This window comes from Schistocerca americana, chromosome 10, assembly GCF_021461395.2.
Source record: "Schistocerca americana isolate TAMUIC-IGC-003095 chromosome 10, iqSchAmer2.1, whole genome shotgun sequence".
Lineage (NCBI taxonomy): Eukaryota > Metazoa > Arthropoda > Insecta > Orthoptera > Acrididae > Schistocerca > Schistocerca americana.
This window is the reverse complement of record NC_060128.1, coordinates 163,519,903-163,540,291: the sequence shown is the minus strand read 5'-3', so window position 1 is coordinate 163,540,291 and position 20,389 is coordinate 163,519,903. Positions and strand designations below refer to the sequence as shown.

The following is a 20,389-nucleotide window of genomic DNA, read 5'->3' as shown; positions in this document are numbered from 1 at the left end:
TTTTTGTTTTTGTTTTTAATTCTGTTTTCTTTTAAGGACTTCGATTCTGTTTAATATTGACTTGCTACTCACAATTACTGTTCAGCCAGGTTGGGGATGATGAGATTCTGTAACACACCGGCGTACCCCGCACCCGTCACGCTGACAGTCTGAAAAGCGGCGACCCGCATTTCGTCGAAGAAAAAGTGTCCGATCACGACTGATGTGGTAAAGCTACACAACACCGCGACTTTCTTGTCAGGCAAATAGGGTCTCCACGACAGCTGTAGGATTTTCGGTAGCCCAATTTCAGCATATTTTATACGCGATTCTCATGCAGTATCGCTGCCGGGCTGCTGTTCAGCGCCGTATGTTGGCCAGTTTTCACACTTGTTTTTGGTTTCAATAAAAACGCACTTCATTTCAGGCATGTGTATCAAGTTCTACTTCTCTATTTTTAAATGTTAATGGATTTTTCGGTCACCCTGTTTTTCACCAAAATACCTATAAAATTATATTATTGTACGACACAATGAGATACGTTATAAAGTAGCTTTTGCTTAAAATTCAGCGCAAATTACCCAGTATACATTCATGCAATGTACGTATTGGTTTGTAACAAACTCTATACATATTTTCAAACCTTTTCAAAACTTTCTGCCCTGAAAGGCTTAAAAGTAGCCGGCCGAAGTGGCCGTGCGGTTAAAGGCGCTGCAGTCTGGAACCGCAAGACCGCTACGGTCGCAGGTTCGAATCCTGCTCGGGCATGGATGTTTGTGATGTCCTTAGGTTAGTTAGGTTTAACTAGTTCTAAGTTCTAGGGGACTAATGACCTCAGCAGTTGAGTCCCATAGTGCTCAGAGCCTTTTGAACCATTTTTTGCTTAAAAGTAAATATTTAACACATAAAATCATTTCTCATCATACGTTTGAAACTGTTTATAAATGGGAGTTGGATTCTTTAAATAATCGTGGGTTTACGGCTAATGGTGGGTTTAGGTGCAACATATTTTACGACAATAGCACTGTCGCCAACACTGCCGCAATTTGGCTGCAATAGACGCAGTTTTGCGATATGGCTTGGTATAACTGCTGATGTTGCAGGTATCTGTCGACGTGTCGCCGAGGGGTTGCGGGAATCGTAAATCAAGAGCGGAGAACACTCTTTATTGCAGAGCAGTATCTGTCTCCGTCCTTGGCTGCACATGCTTCCATTTTGTTCTCACCTTTGCTCCCTAGTTCTTGCACTGGCAAACCTGCAGCCTCGTGTCTGAGCGATAACAGTATCAAATGAACCGTATGGTTTCAGAGACCTTTTCAAGTCTGAGACATCTATGATCTATGGATGCAGACTGAAGCTACACTATGTGATCAAAAGTATCCGGACACCTGGCTGAAAATAACTTACAAGTTCGTGGCGCCCTCCGTCGGTAGTGCTGGAATTCAGTATGGTGTTGGCCCACCCTTAGCCTTAAAGACAGCTTCCATTCTCGCAGGCATACATTCATAAGGTGTTGGAAGGTTTCTTGGGGAATGACAGCCCACGTTTTGAAAAATATTGTAATCTAGTCATATAATTTATATTTTAAAATGTTGAAGAAAATACTTATTGTTTTTAACGAATTCTTTAAGAAGATTCCATGAATGTTTAAAATTTTTCAGTTAAACCGAACCCAAAAATCTGAGTCTACGTAGTATTTGTCACTTTCCACAATAAATGTTATTCATTAATTTCCGGTTTAGGACCTAACTTACACATTAACATCTCTTTAAACAGTGTGATTCAAGTAAAAATTAAAATGAAGAAAATGAATCTTTTTTAAAGATTTTTGTGCACACTATTGAGAATGCATTGATATCGCTATGAGTGTGGTGGAAGGGATATTCTGGTTCTGGACCCCACTTACAACCATTAATTCTTTAAAAAGTATATTGTTAATGTAAGTCAACGACCGTTAACGATTTTGTTTTTTATTTCTTTTATGGTGGACATAAAGTATCACCTGTTTAGTATTGTGCATTATGGAAAATGCGTCGGTATTGCCAGGGTTAATGTACACAAACATCGCAGCCTCAGAAACCGGTTGTCAGTCTTGCCGATGAGCTCAGAATCACGGTTGATGAAGCACAGAAACATTCCGAAGTCTTCGAACCTATGGCGCATGCGTAGCAAAAAAAAGTTGCATAGTAAGACTGCAAGCGCTAATGGCTCTTCATCCACATGGTCACATTTAATGCTATGAGTTACATCTGAAGCAGTTTTCTTCAAATGATAACAGAAATCGAATGGTGTCCGGAAGTCGTTGTTCGTAGGCACTAAACTCGACATGTTGACGGGTTTTAAACAGATACCGATGTATTGAACATGGGTTGCCGTGTGTTGATATTCGCCGGCCGCTGTGGCCGAGCGGTTCTAGGCGCTACAGTCCGGAACCGCGCAGGTTCGAATCCTGTCTCGGGCATGGATGTGTGTGATGTCCTTTGGTTATTTAGGTTTAAGTTCTAGGGGACTGACGACCTCCGATGTTTAGTCCCATAGTGCTCAGAGCCATTTGAACCATTTGTTGATATTCGTCGTCAGCCTTTACAGGAAGGAGATGAAGCAGCAGTCGCTGTCTCATGGGCTCTATACTGACAGCTAGTACCATCTGTAGCGAAAATCCGGTTTCGTAGAGTTCTGTCGGTCGGAGTGGCCGATCGGTTCTAGGCGCTACAGTCTGGAACCGCGCGACCGCTACGGTCGCAGGTTCGAATCCTGCCTCGGGCATGGATGTGTGTGACGTCCTTAGGCTAGTTATGTTTAAGTAGTTCTAGGTCCTAGGTGACTGATGACCTCAGAAGTTAAGTCCCATAGTGCTCAGAGCCATTTGAACCTTTTGAACCATAGATTTCTACACTATTGATGATGATGGTGAACGTCGAAATCTGTTTTACCAGACCTGATGCGATAGGAAAAAAAAAGAGAAAGTCCTATGCAAGGTCGTACATTAATTGACGAACAGACGCCGATCACTCACCTGCAGGCGTCTCGTGTTGCGGAAGGTGTCGAAGTCGATCTCGACGAGCTCGTTGTGGGAGAGGTCGAGCCACTGGAGGTGTGGCATGTTGCCGAAGAGGTCGCGCGACGCGTTGGTCAGCAAGTTGTGGGAGAGGTAGAGGTGCGTGAGCGAGGTCTCCACCGGCCGGAAGTACCCGCGCGCCACGCCGCTCACGTTGTTGTGGGACAGGTCGAGCACCTTGATGTTGGAGTGCACGGCCACCGGGTCGCCGCGGTGGCCCAGCAGCAGGCCCGCGCTCGAGTTGGACTCCAGCGAGTGCAGCCGGTTGTGGCTGGCGTTCAGCCGGAACGTGGCCAGCGTGCCCACCTGGAACCAGGGGGTGGGGACACCTCAGTCAAGGGGTCAGGCACGACCACAGGCCACTGATTCGGCAGATGGTGTCTGAAGTCATCGCTGTAGCAAAATTCTACTAATACCATTACTGCTGGCTCCTATTTTGATCAGAATAGGGGTAGAATCTTCCTACATGTCGGTCACGGGCCTGAAGATGGCGTAGTAAAACGCTGAAAGTGGTACCCACATAAAACAAGTTTGGAAACTAGACAGCTGAAAGGTGTTTGATTTGACATCCTGTATCGAACAGCCGGCCAACAGCCTTGCCGCAATGGTAACATCGATTCCCATCAGATCACTTAAGGGCTTTCAGACTGGGCTAGCATTTGGATGGGTGACCATCCCGTCTGCCGAGTGCTGTCTGCAAGCAGGATGCACTCAGCCGTTGTGAGGCAAATAGAGGAGCTACTTGAGTGAGAAGGACCAGCTCCGGCCTCGTAAACTGACATACGGCCGGGGGAGTGGTGTGCTGACCACATGCCCTTCCACATCCGCATCCAGTGACACCTGAGCACTAAGTATGACACGGCGGCCGGTCGGTACCGTTGGGCCTTCACGGCCTGTTCGGGCGGAGTTTAGTTTAAACCGAACAGCCGAGTCTCGCAACTATCTCTAAAAAGATGAACATACAGAGAGAGGCCACTGTGGTCTGACCGACGAGATTACATTTCGTAGAGTGGCTACACGCCCGCCGTATCTGAAGAAAACTGAACAACATCCTCCATTTTTTCTGTAGTCAAAGGCGTCGCCCGCTTACTCGCACCCTCTTGAAATTGCCTTTAAGTAGCTCCAAACATCTCGTGCCAGCTTTATTTTTTCTCGAGGAACTGTGTACAATGACAGCAACAAGACAAGTTTTAATCGAAGTAGCAATAAACATTTCGACGTAGTAAAACTACAAGAAGACCCACAAAACGTTGGTCTACCCACGATAACTTCTCGTTGCTCTCAAACTGAACGCAAGTCAATGCAAACTGAGTGGGTACCACCTGAAGATTATAGGGGAGACTTCGAAACGCGCTGTGGTTAACTAACAGAAATGGAAACTGTTGCAGAAATTCTGTACTTTTGTTCGTATTTTGAGCATACAGCCACCGCCATAAAAGTTCACTATAGATGAGAGTGCCTCTTAAAAATATGTATTAAAAGTAAGTAACATAAGTAATTCAATAATAATGATGACGTACAAGACAATAAAATAATTTATTGCCGTTTCATTTTACGGTGTTTTATTGACATTTCACATCTACAGTGTTTTCATTGGCATTTCATTTTTACAGTATTTTGCTTGACATTCTATTTTCTGCAATGTTTTTCACTGACAATTAAATAAAATAAGCCTGGTATATAGTTGTCTGGCAACTTTACCTCTGTGCTCAAAATATATACATTTGCATGAATGATTTACTATGCATCTAAATTACTGCATGAGGAGCAGTTTTATAAGTTTCACATACCGGTAACACGTTTCTTTCCCAGATACAGTTGCCGTAGAAAAAGGCCACTGTTTATAAATAAGTAACTTCTCAGTAATTGCAGTGAAGTGTTCTTTGGTTAGACAATTTGACAAACTTTACAACGTAGCTACATGTCTTCCTAGACTAAAATTTCCTTTTTTGCTGAGAATGAAGTGATACTTTACCAGTAGCTTAAAGTTCCAAAAGCTCTTCCAACAGATCCTTTACGTTTTCACTATTTGACATGTAACAAACTGAAACTGAATTTTTTAACTGCGCTATTCTTATTTTGTTTCCCACAGTATCTTGCTTTATATGCTCCTTCAGTAGCAACGTTCTTTGCCGCAAGCGGGCTGTAACTTGTACGTTAATTACTCTATCAAATTTTAACTCGTTGTGTTGACCCCCTTTGAGACTGTATGTTCCGATTCTGATTAAACTTTGAATGAGAAACAGCGAAGATTATCAATTTCCTTATTCAGCTCCCAAGACAGAAACGGCGTACCCAGTCTGTCTTCCTATAGAGTAAATTCTGTGTGCAAGTGTTTGCGTACCGCGTATCTGAGGCGAAAATTTGGAAACAGTGGGTTGTGATAAACAGCCTAAAAACACGAGGCTGGCTGGCACGCTAACCCACTCGACATTAGTCTGCCGGGCGGATTCTATCCCGATCGCATTAACATGCACGACTACCTGTGTGGGTGGACTGTACAGGAGACACTAGAGATGCAATACGATAACAACATCCAAGAGCTGGTAAGTAACAGGTATCTCCCTCCCCCGCTGCGCACAGACCAGCTAGGCCTGACTACTGTACCTCGTGGAGAGTGTACCTTGAGATATTCGCTATTTTTGACTTCATTAAAACAGCAAATACGAGTAGTTAATACTTTCAGCCAGAAGGCAAATACTTGTTTGTAAATAATGATTAATGTATAATGAGGCGTCGCATAGCGACGGTGGAATTTTCTAGTGATGTAATTTGTCGTCTTTGGGCGGCAATATAAACAGAAAAGTACGGATGGATATGCGATCCTTCACTATTTTGTTCGCTGGAGAACAAATGAAGCCTTGAGCGCTAAAAAGACTTTTACTGTTTTTCTCAAGTAAGACGGACGCAGATTTGTGGCGGTCTGATCTAATTATTTTTACTAAATAACTAAAAACGTGTTCCGTCTAAGTTTTGAGTGAAGTGTAGGAAGAAGAACTGTTGTAACTTACCGTGACGACGCACGAGCGACTCAAAGAAGACAATGGCTATATAAAAGAGCGCTCAGTGGACATGATACGGACATAAAAATCTACCGTCATTGTTGTATTAAGCTTAAGGTACGATATATGTTTTAGTTATAATAAATATTTGTTCTGGAAATACTGAATCATTTAGCAGTGCTCATTCCTATTATCTCCTCAGTATTATTTTCATTTTAATTATGCATTTTGCTAATATTACAGACTCCAAGATCAGCAGTCCAATGTGCGTGTTACATTGATAAAAAGAAAACTGTTTTATCGTCTTCTTGCATCAGCTTTAATATTGAATTTCTCTTTTGTGTGATGTTACAGTTGTTTTTACGCCCTTAAGAACTTTCTGGTCCCTTAGGAAATTTTTTTGTCATAACAATAACTTCACAACCGGGTATGATCGTATCTACGATCATGAAGTAATTAGAAAGACGATAACGCAACTTCTTAATCAATAGGACGCTAGTTGTGACTGCCTCAAGCCACGCGAAACAGCAAGTAAAAACTATTCACATCTCATAATGCAATATTTTATGACAATGGTCAATCCATAATTCTTACGCCAATTGTGATTGATAAAACAGTTAGTTAAATCTCAATTTCCAACTTTCCATTGAATAGCAACATCACTTCTATTTTGTAACATCACACTTGGCGCCCGAACAGGGACTTGACCAAAAATTAGTTCAAATTCTTGGAAAATTTTCTATGTGCTTGTGTTAATAAATGTTCTCTCGTTTCATGTACACATCATCTCTCTGTGAGTAAGACAGAAAATACGCGGGTCAATAACGCAGTTTAATTACCGAGAGAAAAGAAAAGAAAAGAGACGTGAATTTGCTGAGACAACATAGCGGTAACCAAGCCATCAAAAAGTAAGTCAGAATTTTGCATACGCAGTGTAGTGCTTCAGTAGCAACGTTGCTTTTCCAAGTCGATCCACATCCTTTCTATCTCCTTCCCGCTATAGAAAATCTGCTTTATTTTATGTTTCAAAGTAAAATTCTTCGTAGTCTGATAATAGAAATTATTTCTCCCCATTGTTAGTATAGCTGTATTACATTTTCAACATGGTGGATAGTGTGCGCAATTTGCAGTGAAGAGCATCTTCATTCATTTGTCTGAAACGTTTAGGTTCCATCTTGTCGTCTCGCCAGATAGATTTCATTTGTTGCTCACGCGAGAGTGGTGCTCTTAGCGGACTCACCACGTCACTGACAAACGACGAAAGCCTTGCGTAGCACGTGATTTACTAACGAAAATGGCAGATAGTAAACAGAGACAGGTGACAACAGGAGACGGGAGTGAAGACGTTAATAGTATTCCATACCCTTTACGATCGCGAACGGTAGGTTCCCGTGTGGAAACTGAACTAACCATGTCTGTAACAGGGGAAAGTGACCCTAAAGTCCAAATTCTTCCCGCTGCAGCTACAAATGACCTCGGTGCGTTAATGGAAATGCTGAAACAACAGTTTGACGCAGTAAATGAGACTATAAAAACACAAAATGAGACTGTTAACGCCCGATTAGATGCTGTAAGCGAATCAGTAAAAACACAAAATGAGACTATAAAAACACAAAATGAGACTGTTAACGCCCGACTAGATGCTGTAAGCGAATCATTAAAAACAGAGCTAGGCACAATCAAAACAGATCTGCGTAAAGAAATTACGGCTGAATTAAATACCCATTTGGGTGAAGTGCAAACTAAGATCAGTGATCAAATTCAGAAAATGCAGAAACAGGTGAAAAGTGAAATAGCTGAAGTATCTGGAACATTAAACACAAAAATTCAGGCAGCTACCAAAGAAATAAACTCAGTTAGAAATGCAGTATCTGACATTGAAGGTGTAGTGGAGGATCTGTCGAGGCAGATAGACTCAATCAATATTGAAGAACAGGTTAAGAGCACCGTGAAAGCACACACGGAGGCATTGTCGGAACACTACGGTGAATGGATAAAGGGTAAAGATATTTTTATCGAAAAGAAGGTCAGGGAGGAGCTTAGGGAGACTGTCAAGGATGTAACTTATGAAATCTTAGCTGCTCCTGGTAAGTCTGGAGACACAGTAGTTTCTGAATTGGGACAGATTCGGAGGACACTTACACGGGATCTTCCCGAGTGGAAGCAGCAAGTAGTGGACGAAGTCAGAATGCTGAGAAACTGTGTAGAAAATCCGCACACGCATACGCAAACTATAGGGAACAACTCTTTAGACGGTGACGAATGTCAGTCAACTCCTTATTGTTCACCGCCTGATTACATGCAAAACAACAGTCCTGTTGAGTTCCGAGTAGGGAAAATAAATGATCCGCCCACAATCGTGAGTTTAATGCAAGAGGAAAGTGTGATTAAGCATCGCACTTTTCCTGTTTTTCATCCGCAGAAGCGAGAAATACACCCCATCGTGTTCCTAAAGAATTTTTCCGGCATATTTCCCAGGAGCTGGACAGACAGACAGCGTATTCAGTTCGTCACTGGCTTTATTTCTGGTGATGCAGCATTATGGGGAACGGAAATGGTAGACACGTGTAGGAATTATGAAGAGTTTGAGAAAATGTTCTTGGCAAAATTTTGGAGTAATGGGGTACAGCAAAGATTAAGGAAGGAGGTGTATGGTGCGGAAATTTTCAATGAGAAGCATGGAAGTCTCCGGCGATACTTTGAGAAGTATCTAGCAAAAATTAAATTCTGGGATTCTCCGATTTCTTCCAAGGACGTAATTATGATTCTCAAAAGCAAACTCCCTGTGTCTATTAGAGAGAAATTAGTAAATGTGTCCGAAGAAGACACGGATGTATTCCTTTCTGTGCTGGATTCCTTAGATTTAATTAGCGAGGATGTGCGCTCCAAGGTTGGCAGCGGCAAATTCTTCCCTGGCAGCCAGCAGAATGCATCGCACGCGGACAACAATGCGCCCAAGGAGAGAGCGAGCTACTGCGACCGCTGTTGCCAACCTGCCAGCGGTTATCAAAACGCAAATGGCAATAACTTTAAATGGAAGCAGAAAACCAATTACAGTAATCAGCAGAGATACCACCCAATTTACAACCACCAGGTACAACATCAGTACGGAAACCCACCCTTTAATTCTGCGCCTGAGCAGTATGGAAATTCTCCACAAACTAGTGGTAATTTTTCAAATGGGCCAGTGTACAATCAAAGTTATAGGTCGAAAAATAGCAAGTGGCATGGGCAAGGCGGAGGCCACCCAGCACAACATAAGAACAACTATTCACAGGATAGAGGACCGCGGAACAATTTTCAAATGGCACCAAATGCGAACTTTCCTTCACAAGGAAATGGTTTTGCCGGCAACCAAAAGATCGGGCGACATCAGCCTTCTCAAGTATTCTATTCACAAGTGAATGCACCCAGTGGATTTGACCCCTTTACACCGGTATTTGTACCACATAACCAGCACCAATATGAAACGGAACAAACAATTAAGGCCATGAATGACAAACAGGTTAAACATCCTGCGGAAAATTAGAGGCAGCACCTTTCAGCCTCCTAGAGGTCGCTGCCGGTTCCAGTGGGGGTACTAACGAATACTCTGATTCTGAGTATGTTAATGCGATACGGTACGACCATGAGACCGACTTACGAGATGACCTTGCACCTGACCTAGAAGCTCAAGACATTAATGACATTTATGATGAACAGGTCCAGGCTGCGATTAAGATTTCTATTGCCAACATTCCTTTCACAGCAGTTGTTGATACAGGAGCAAACATCAATGTCATGTCATCATGTCTTTTCAGACAGGTGTCTTCTGTTTCAAAAGTTTTATCATTGCCGATTCAGGGTTGCTCCATATCGGGAGCGATTGGTCCATTGAAACAAAGAGTTAGTTTACAGACACAGCCTCAACTGCAGATAGAATCTCTTGCGTACTGGAAATTCCCTTGTGTGAACTGTTAATGATAAGTATTGTGTTGAACAGCGCACTGACTACATGGTAACGGCTATTACATGTAAACTTTAAGTATTAAAAGCTATGTATGAAAAAATTGTTTATAGTGATGGACATGAACCGATATTTCTTCAACAAGCTGAAGCAGGAAACTGGGGTTGCACCAAGAATTTCAATTTAATTTTAAGTTAGTATTAAAAAAACAAAGTGCTTGCGAGGCGATTGCCCGGAGCTATATAAATATGTAAAGGTGAGAAATGGAGAAGGATGCGTAAATAAGCACTTCTCTCAAGGTACAAGAATATTTATAGATTTATTTTTAGTAATGTAAATACTTGAAGTTCTGTAGTAAAAGCCCAAATTACCTGCTTAAAAAAAAGGGTACATGTTCAAACAGTCGAGACAGTGGACAGGAGTAGAAGAAATAGCTTAAAGTTCAGTTAAAGCGTGCTGTTAAATGGAAAAAACAAGTGGTAACCCACATGTGTTCACGCAAGGAGACAATAAGCTGTAGTAAACTAAGTTAGGTGAAATACAGTACAAATAGAGGCAAACCATGAAGCATCAATAATGTAGCGTAAGTACTCCACGAGGCCATTAATTGCTATGAAAGTAAACTATTTCCCTGTGATCTGAGCCCAATGTAAAGAGTATATGAGGAATGTTAGCTGACGAATTGATTTCAGTAGAATCAAGTTACTAAATAACCACACAGCAAGCCCCCTGTATCATAAATAAGTCCAAGTAAAGATCTTCAGAAGATCTGTAGTGTAATCTAGCGACCATTCAATACCCTAATTGAAGGCTAATCTAAAGAACAAGCAATGCAGTGATATTTAAACTTAATATTGACTATAACCTGAGTAAGACGTAGAAGTAGCAAAGCATGCTGTAAGGAAGGAGGTTGAAGTTTATATATGTGCCTATGTTTATTAAGATAATTTTATTTACATGCAGATTTTATTGCAAAAATGTCTCCTAAGACACTCCTCTTATGAAATCCATTTTCCTTCTGCCCGTTCCTTTTGATCCTGGTTCATTAACCCAGACCAAGGGTCGACTTGTAAAAGGCACGTGTGCTTCGGGGCAAAGCAGTGCTTATGAGAAATGAGACACGTAGCGTGATGAACTTCGCTAGCTTTGGTAATGTTTGTTATGGACCGGTTGCGTAAACCCAGTGAACTGTCGGTAATTCCATTCATGCAAAAAAATAGTAGACACGCGTTACCCTATTTTTTTTAAACAGAGAACGATTGCTGAGTACATGAAGCGAAGAGGGAGACCTATTGTTATCCAGTCTGCCCTCAAATATATAAAAAAAAAAGATTCAGGGTTAAATGCATACTCGTTAAGTAGTAGATATGCTGCGTGGCAGTAGAAAATGATCTTGGGTGCACTAAAGAATAAATGCAACGAGTGTTGCGAAGCCTGTAGTTCTCATAATGAGGAGATGAGCCCTTAAAAGAAAGTTTGAAAGAATATTTTTAGGTTCACTAGTGAAAGTAAACCTTGAGATATAAAGAGTCCATTCATAAAGCAGTTGTTCACTGGACTTAACAAAAGGAGTGACCATTAATTGTAAATATTAGCTCGTAAGTGATCTTTTGTAAATAGTAGAATATAAGTCTTTCTGTACCAATGGAGGAAACCTGCAAAATTAATTGTTTTGTAAATGAACTCCATCGGCGAAGGAACTAAGCACGAATGCTGTGTGAAGATGCACACTAAAGTGCGACGTGCATAATAAAAGTAACTGTTCACTGTATATTAGTGGTAGTGTTGTACTGCAAGTGTAAAAAGAAGTCAAGGCTACGACAACAGGTGCAACGCAAAGTTCAGTGTTTTTCTAAGTGCAGCGACAGCTAAAACATTCGTCGTCACTTACCTGTGAGCCTCATGGGAGGCAGTTGACAGAGAAGTATGGAGGCAGCGTCAGTGTTCAGCTCCTCCGATGGAAAACGCGCGCGAGGTGTTTGTATCGATGCACTCGTGTGATACGAAGTTCACAAAAAAAAGGAGCAATCTACGACCAGCAGCTCTGTTACAGCCTTAGCGCGAACGGATACTGAGTATTGGAGCTCACGCAACACTGTGCAGCCGCTGTGAGTGGCTGACGTGTGGGTGACGAAACAATCCAAACTTTAAACTGCTAACCGCCATGACTTCCATCGTACATGCTGGAGGAAAGACATTTGTACACTTGTGTGACTACATTTTCATACGTAAATTAAGCAGTTTTCTTGAGTTGAAGTTAAGATGAGTGAGAAGTACATTGATAGATTACTCAGGCCTTAAAGCCATTAATACCGGCACTCCTGAACACTGCTAAAATGAATTATAACACTGTCTCTTGATGGACAAAGAAAATGAATGTGCACTATAGGAAGACCCTAAACTCCAGACCAGTCCCGATCCTCAACAAATGTATCCAATAGGTTGTAAGTTATACTAATAATTTTCCACTTCTTCTGTTTCATATTGTAAATAAAAACCCGGGAAACCACTTGAATTCCTGGCACCACAATGGAAAGGACAGATGTACTGCATGATGAACGCCGTAGACAGCTAACACAGAAAGTGAAAGCATCACGAAGTGCAGTGCTACGTTATTAAACTGTAATTGAAGCACAATGAGTCAACAGATGCTCGAACATTGTCCACTCTAGTTTAGTGAAAATAAGCACTCACTGTACTCATGTATTAGTTGTTAAGCTCAAGAGAAAGTAATTTCTGAATTCTATCCCCTGCAGAGCGAAATGAACGTTCACTTATTGTTATAAGCAAATATGGACCAAACTTAAAAATGCACATAAATGTTAGTCTTGGTATTATGGAATGAAGTGACTGATGAACAAAGAATGAAAAACTTTATTTTGAAAAATGATAAATATCTGATATATGTTTATAAATGTAATTTCAATTTAAGTACATGGTACGCCAGTAACATTATGTAAATGTCACACCAAAAATCACGAATATCTCATGAGGACATGAGGATCGAGGTAATCCTTCGGCATTCCCTCTCTCCTCATGGGAGGCAATGTGATATTCGCTATTTTTGACTTTATTAAAACAGCAAATACGAGTAGTTAATACTTTCAGCCAGAAGGCAAATACTTGTTTGCAAATAATGATTAATGTATCATGAGGCGTCGCATAGCGACGGTGGAATTTTCTAGTGATGTAATTTGTCGTCTTTGGGCGGCAATAAAAACAGAAAAATACGGATAGATATACGATCCTTCACTATTTTGTTCGCGGGAGAACAAATGAAGCCTGGAGCGCTAAGAAGACTTTTACTGTTTTTCTGAAGTAAGACGGACGCAGATTTGTGGCAGTCTGATCTAATTTTTTACTAAATGTATAAAAACGTGTTATGTCTAAGTTTTGAGTGAAGTGTAGGAAGAAGAACTGTTGTAACTTACCGTGACGAAGCACGAGCGACTCAAGAGGACAATGGCTATATAAAAGAGCGCTCAATGGACATGATATGGACATAAAAATCTACCGTCATTGTAGTATTAAGCTTAAGGTACGATATATGTTTTAGTTATAATAAATATTTGTTCTGGGAATACTGAATCATTTAGCAGTGCTCATTTCTATTATCTCCTCAGTATTATTTTCATTTTAATTATGCATTTTGCTAATATTACAGACACCAAGATCAGCAGTCTAATGTGCGTGTTACATTGATAAAAAGATAACTGTTTTATCGTCTTCTTGCATCAGCTTTAATATCGAATTTCCCTTTTGTGTGATGTTACAGTTGTTTTTGCGCCCTTAAGAACTTTCTGGTCCCTTAGGAAATTGTTTTGTCATAACAATAACTTCACAACCGGGTATGATCGTATCTACGATCATGAAGTAATTAGAAAGACGATAACGCAACTTCTTAATCAATAGCACGCTAGTTGAGACTGCCTCAAGCCACGCGAAACTGCAAGTAGAAACTATTCACATCTCATAATGCAATATTTTATGACAATGGTCAATCCATGATTCTTACGCCAATTGTGATTGATAAAACAGTAAGCTAAATCTCAATTTCCAACTTTCCATCGAATAACAACATCACTTCTATTTTGTAACATCACAACCTAGAACACATGACGTGTCCTGGTTGGTGTTTGAATCTAGTGGCTGATTTTAGAGTAACAGGAAAGAATGCATTTTCTTCTTGTTGTCAGAAAAGTTGTGTTTTGAGCAGTGTTTCTGAATATTGCGAGAGCTACATATATAACTTTATTCGAAGCAAAAAGTCTGATATGTAATGTTTCGCCGCGCGGGATTAGCCGTGCGGTCTAGGGCGCTGCAGTCTCGGACTGTGCGGTTGATCCTGGCGGAGGTTCGAGTCCTTCCTCGGGCATGGGTGTGTGTGTTCGTCCTCAAGTTATTTTAGGTTAAGTAGTGTGTAAGCTTAGGGACTGATGACCTTAGCAGTTAAGTCCCATAAGATTTCACACGTATTTGAACATTTTTTTGTAATGTTTCCATAAGGGGAGGTTCAACAGCCGTTAAGTATTTTATAAAATGCATTTTAACCATCATCTGTTTATTTGTCCCATTAGTCATCTACTGGTTTCGATTATCAACCATCATTCAGGATGTAGGGCATAACAGATTAGTTAAATGGAAATGAAGTCCCATATTTATTGACAGACCGTAGGGGAACGATTCGGGGACCCACACCGCCGTACTAGGCAAGGTCCTAATGGAGGTGGTTTGCCGTTGCCTTCCTCCGACCATATTGGGGATGAATGTTGATGATGATGACGACAACAACACCCAGTCATCTCGGGGTAGGTGAAAATCCTTGACCCCGCCAGGACTCGAACCCGGGACCCCGTGCTCGCAAGACCACGAGCAGCGGACATTAGTTAAAAGCGCCCATATTCCTTTGATGTTGAGCAATATCGAAATTATCCAGTGGACTTGTACGAAAAATACTTAATAAAAACAATACTTAAAGTCATATTTTATGTCAAACATACAGACGAAAAAACACCTTGTTTCTCCTGCAATGTCTCTCTGTTTGACATAAGGTATGACTTTTGGTATTCTAAGACAAATTGTTTGTACAAGTTCACTGGATAATTTCGCTATTGCTCAACTTCAAAGGAATATGGGATGCTTTTAACTAATCTGTGGTAGCCTACGCCCTGGATTACGATGAATAACCGAAACCAGTAGATGAATAATGGGACAAATAAACAGCTGATGGTTAAAATGCATTTTATAAAAGAAGGTCTGGTAAACTTGGACTGTAAAGTGCATAACCATTTTCACGTGCAATGAACATAATCATATGCAGCCGGCTAAAATTAACTGGATTCCGTACCTTCCGTGTAGCCACTGAAGGAAAATAGTACAGTTAACTTTGGCCTGTTGCATACAATTCTGTTCATTGCACGTGAAAACGGTTGTGAATGGCAGGTTACATTCGGGGCCTGAAGACGTTACCATGTGGTGGCGAAACTGGTAGCTTGTACTGAAAAGAATCAGGTTGCAGTCTCACTTTTCTCAATGGAATACCAGAGATTCACTTATTAAATGAGGTCAAAGATTTCCTTACCGTTTTCTGGTCCACCCAGCTGATGGAGGATGATAAATCTCAGAGTTGATATCAGGGTTGTAACTGAGTTTAGTTTACACAGCTCAGGCATTTTTTTTTTTTTAATTCCTGCCCATCTGCTACGAAATAATCAAGCCCAAGTAAGTAAACGGCCTCCCAGCGAGGTCGGCCCTTTCAGTTTGGGCAGATGTTGGGTGGTTTATTCGAGTGATCCAATACAGCGAATATAAGTGAAGCTGGTCCACCTCAGGGAACTTCTACAAGACATACTCATGTGACTGACTGATCACAGTAGTTATAAAAATAAACCAGTTTTGACCTTGAGCTCTTCTAGATTAGCTAGCTTCTTGAATTTACTCTACCATTATTGAAAAAAGTCGAAAGAAGTGAACCATTTATTAAATGAGATCGAGGACCATTCACTATACTTGGGTCCACCCATCTGATGTATGATAAATTCAGAACCCAGCTTGTCACTGAGTTCGGGTTTCCGCATCTCAGATATTTTGTGAAATGACTACTCTTACGATATCGTCTAGCCCAAAGAAGTAAATGGGCAGACAGTGAGGACATGATTTTTAGGGCAGATTTTGGGTGGTGCATTAAACTGAACCAGTATAGTGATTATAAGGTAAGTAAGCCAGTTAGGACCAAAGTTTTAGGCGTCCAGATCGGGCAGTTTCTGTGATGTGTGCTCACCTGGTCCAGCATGGTGAAGTCCAGAGAGGTGAGCCGGTTGTAGGCGAGGTCCAGTTCCTCCAGCTCGGGCAGGTTCTGGAAGGCCTCATCAGAGATGCGAGTGAGCCGGTTGCCCCGGAGGTCCAGCATCTTGAGGCGGTCGAGGTTCATGAAGGCCCGCCGCTCGACGCGCTCGATTCGGTTGTCGTCGAGGCGCAGCGTCTCCAGGGACGACAGGTCGACGAAGGTGTGCGTGTTGACGGCCGAGAGCGAGTTCAGCGACAGGTACACCTCCTCCAGCCCAGAGTGGATGTTGCCCTGTGGGCGGCAGAGGTCGCCAGTAACGAGTCACTCTCTCTCAAGTGACAGCACAAATATTTATCGATCAACAACTTGCGTTCAGCAACGTAAAATGGTAGCTTTCACGGATGCTATTTGCGTCCTTTGTGAGTTCTGTTTTATGGGCGTTACGCCGTAGACCACGACATATTTCTCTGCCTAACGTTTCGTCTTCCAATATTGGAGACTTCATCAGGGGCTTCCACAAAACTAGTATCACCAAGGACGCAAAATGGTGCAAGATGTATGAAAGCTCCAGAAAAAAGGTATATGCAATGGAAAGATGGGTATTTCACAGTATGTAAACAGCCAAGAGTCAACACTACAAAGAGAATAACAAAAGATAAGTTGGGTTGGGTTGTTTTTGGGGAGGAGACCAAACAGCGAGGTCATCGCGCTCATCGGTTTTGGGAAGGACGGGGAAGGAAGTCGACCGTGGCACTTTCAAAGGAACCAGCCCGGCATTTGCCAGGAGCGACTTAGGGAAATCACGGAAAACCTAAATCAGGATGGCCGGACGCGGGATTGAACCGTCGTCCCCCGAATGCGAGTCCAGTGTGCTAACCAGTCCGCCACCGCGCTCGGTCAAGAGAAAAAGTACTCGAATTAGGGAAGAGTGTATGGATGGTATGCAGTCCTTCTCCTCTGCTGTCAAACCTATACGTCGAAGTAGAAATCGTGGCAGTAAAGGTAAAGTTCGCAATACTGGGAAAGGATATGGGTGATAAGATTCGCTAATTATACTTCTATCGTCAGTAAAAGTGAGAATGACTCGTTGCATGGCAAATGGAATAAGTATATGGATGATAAGATTCGCTAATTATACCTCTAACGTCAGTAAAAGTGAGAATGAGTCGTTGCATGGTAAATAGAATCAACAATCTATTAAGTACTAAATATTGACTGTAAGTAAATCAAAGAAGGAATAATGTATCGAGAAGCAGCCGGACATGAAAATCAATAAAAATGTACTTGACGAAGTGAAGGAATTTTATCAACTTGGAAGCAAGGTAACGCATAACGGACAAAACACGCAAGATACAACAAACATAATAGAACAGATAAAAAGAGGATTTATCTCAAAATCAAGTCTGTTATTATCAAAAGAGATCGTAAGTTGAGAAAGAAATTTTTGAAGCCGATAAACTGATAAACAGTACTGTGTATAAGTGAATCATAAGCTGTTATTATCAAAAGAGATCGTAAGTTGAGAAAGAAATTTTTGAAGCCGATAAACTGATAAACAGTACTGTATATAAGTGAATCATAAGCTGCTGGGAAGCCTGAAAAAAAGATAATCAAAGGAGTTGAGGAGTGGTGTTATAAAGGAAGATGAAATGAGAATATTACTACACTATTCTCTATTCTATGAACAGGGCATTGTAATAATTTATATTACTTAATTGCATCGAAGGTAAAAGAGTTCAGCCTCAAGGCTTGTAGATAGTGTCTTACAGTATCCACAGGATTACAGAGGTAATAAATACAGGTTGTTCGGAAATTTCTTTTACAATCTTCTAGGACTTGTAGAGGGGAGTGTGTACATAATATTTTGGATAGCATCCCATGTGCTGAAACGTTCTGCGACGGTTTCAATTCAGATGTGTAACGCGTCCACGACTGCTGTGGGAAAGAGAAAAGTCTCAGATTCCTGTCCTGGACCAGAATACGCTTCGTAGGTACAGTGTCCGGAAAATTATTGAAGGTCGCCGTATCGAGCCGTAATGTTCTGTAGTATCAGTAGTGTTCTGTACGTATAGTACGCTGGATTCTTTTTTCTTTTGCAATAATGTGAACACCTAATGTCTAAATGTTAATACAAACAAATGTGGCTTTGTGATAAATGGATGTTTCTTTATGTTTGCTTTTGAATTTTTATCTAATAACTGTCCAACGTCACGCCTAATTCAGCTTCTCCAGCAGAAGTTAATGAGTAACGGTACGATTCCGGAAATGGGTTCCTATTCAAAATATAATGTACTCTCTCCCTTCTACAAGTCCCGGGAGTCAGTAACGGGAATTTCCGAACTTCATGTATGTGAAAAACTATAACTAGAAGAAGCGATACGATGGCAGTGTAGGAACACCGACGTTCCAACGTACTAGAGGGTACATAGAGAGCAATCATTGTGGGGGAAGGGAGGGAGACGAGTACACACTAGAGGTGCTCAATAAGTAATGCAATAATTATTTTTTTGAAGCAGGTTGGTTTTACTCAGGACTCCAATTCATCATGTCATCTTCCACTCTTTTGGCTCCAACACCCTATTTTTCAACATAATTTCAATTCAGTGCGATCCTTAAGCTTCCTTACTGGGAGATCCTGTATCTCCGCATACCACCACTGAATTGGATACCTTCGGAGCCAACGTCTTGCTGCGTCAGTTACCTCCACACCACCCACGTACTGCTTCCAGTGGAGTGCATCCTTTGGGCCAAACAGAAGGAAGTCGGGAGGTTGGTAGACGGCAAGAAATGCAGCGGGTACTCACCTTTGAGTACCCCAACTGATGGACGAGTGTGTCAGCACTACCAAGAGGACCGTCCAGTTGTACAGCATGGTGTCTGATAGCAATCCATCGCTCACCTACAATGATAGTATCCGCAAGTTCCAACATTACAAGTGTCACATCTGTGTGTGGCAGGCCGGCACGCGTGAGATCGGACAGGTTCTCCTCGATCTTGTTGCGACGACGACAGACGTCTCGCCCAACGATTCGCCGTGCTTTTGTTCACTGCCAGATCCGTGTAGACATTCTGCAACCGGCTATCAATATCTGCGATGCTCTTAGTTCTCTGCTTGGAACGTTACTCCGTTACAGACGCCATTTTTAAGGTCAAGCATAGCGCTGACACCTTTTGGGACTTCATAAAACGACAGGACCTGAAGCGAGAATATTCCACGACGTTCCACAGCAAATTCCACATTTTCCCAAACGAAATTGGTTGAGAAAAAAAATGTGTAGCATTACTTATTGAACTCCGTTCCAATGATATATACACTACTGGCCATTAAAATTGCTACCCCACGAAGATGACGTGCTACGGACGCGAAATTTAACCGACAGAAAGAACTTGTTGTGATATGCAAATGATTAGCTTTTCAGAGCATTCACACAAGGTTGGCGCCGGTGGTGACACCTACAACGAGCTGACATGAGGAAAGTTTCCAACCGATTTCTCATACACAAACAGCAGTTGACCGGATCGTGCAGCCACGTCTCGATCCCTGGGTCAACAGATGGGGACGTTTGCGAGACAACATCCATCTGCACGAACAGTTCGACGACGTTTGCAGCAGCATGGACTATCAGCTCGCAGACCGTGGCTGTGGTTACCCTTGACGCTGCATCACAGACAGGAGCGCCTGCGACGGTGTGCTCAACGACGAACCTGTGTGCACGAATGGCAAAACGTCATTTTTTCGGATGAATCCAGGTTCTGTTTACAGCATCATGATGGTCGCATCCGTGTTTGGCGACATCGCGGTGAACTCACACTGGAAGCGTGTATTCGTCAACGCCATACTGGCGTATCACCCGGCGTGATGGTATAGGGTGCCATTGGTTACACGTCTCGATCACCTCTTGTTCGCATTGATGGCACTTTGAACAGTGGACGTTACATTTCAGATGTGTTACGATCCGTGGCTCTACCCTTCATTCGATCCCTACGAAACCTTACATTTCAACATGATAATGCACGGCTGCATGTTGCAGGTCCTCTACGAGCCTTTCTGGATACAGAAAATGTTCGACTGCTGCCCTGGCCAGCACATTCTCCAGATCTCTCACCAATTAAAACGT

At 42.0% G+C, this 20,389-nt stretch overlaps 1 protein-coding gene across 1 annotated transcript in view; it reads right to left on the bottom strand.

Annotated features, from left to right (window-relative positions):
• LOC124552498 (chaoptin) overlaps positions 1 to 20,389 on the bottom strand; it is a 231,614-nt gene that overhangs the window by 78,053 nt on the left and 133,172 nt on the right. Inside the window, exons 9-10 of the mRNA XM_047126782.1 lie at positions 16,266 to 16,562; positions 2,996 to 3,343 (exon numbers count right to left, since the gene is read on the bottom strand). Of these exons, the coding sequence (XP_046982738.1) occupies positions 2,996 to 3,343; positions 16,266 to 16,562 (645 nt within the window). The remainder of the gene's footprint in view (positions 1 to 2,995; positions 3,344 to 16,265; positions 16,563 to 20,389) is intronic.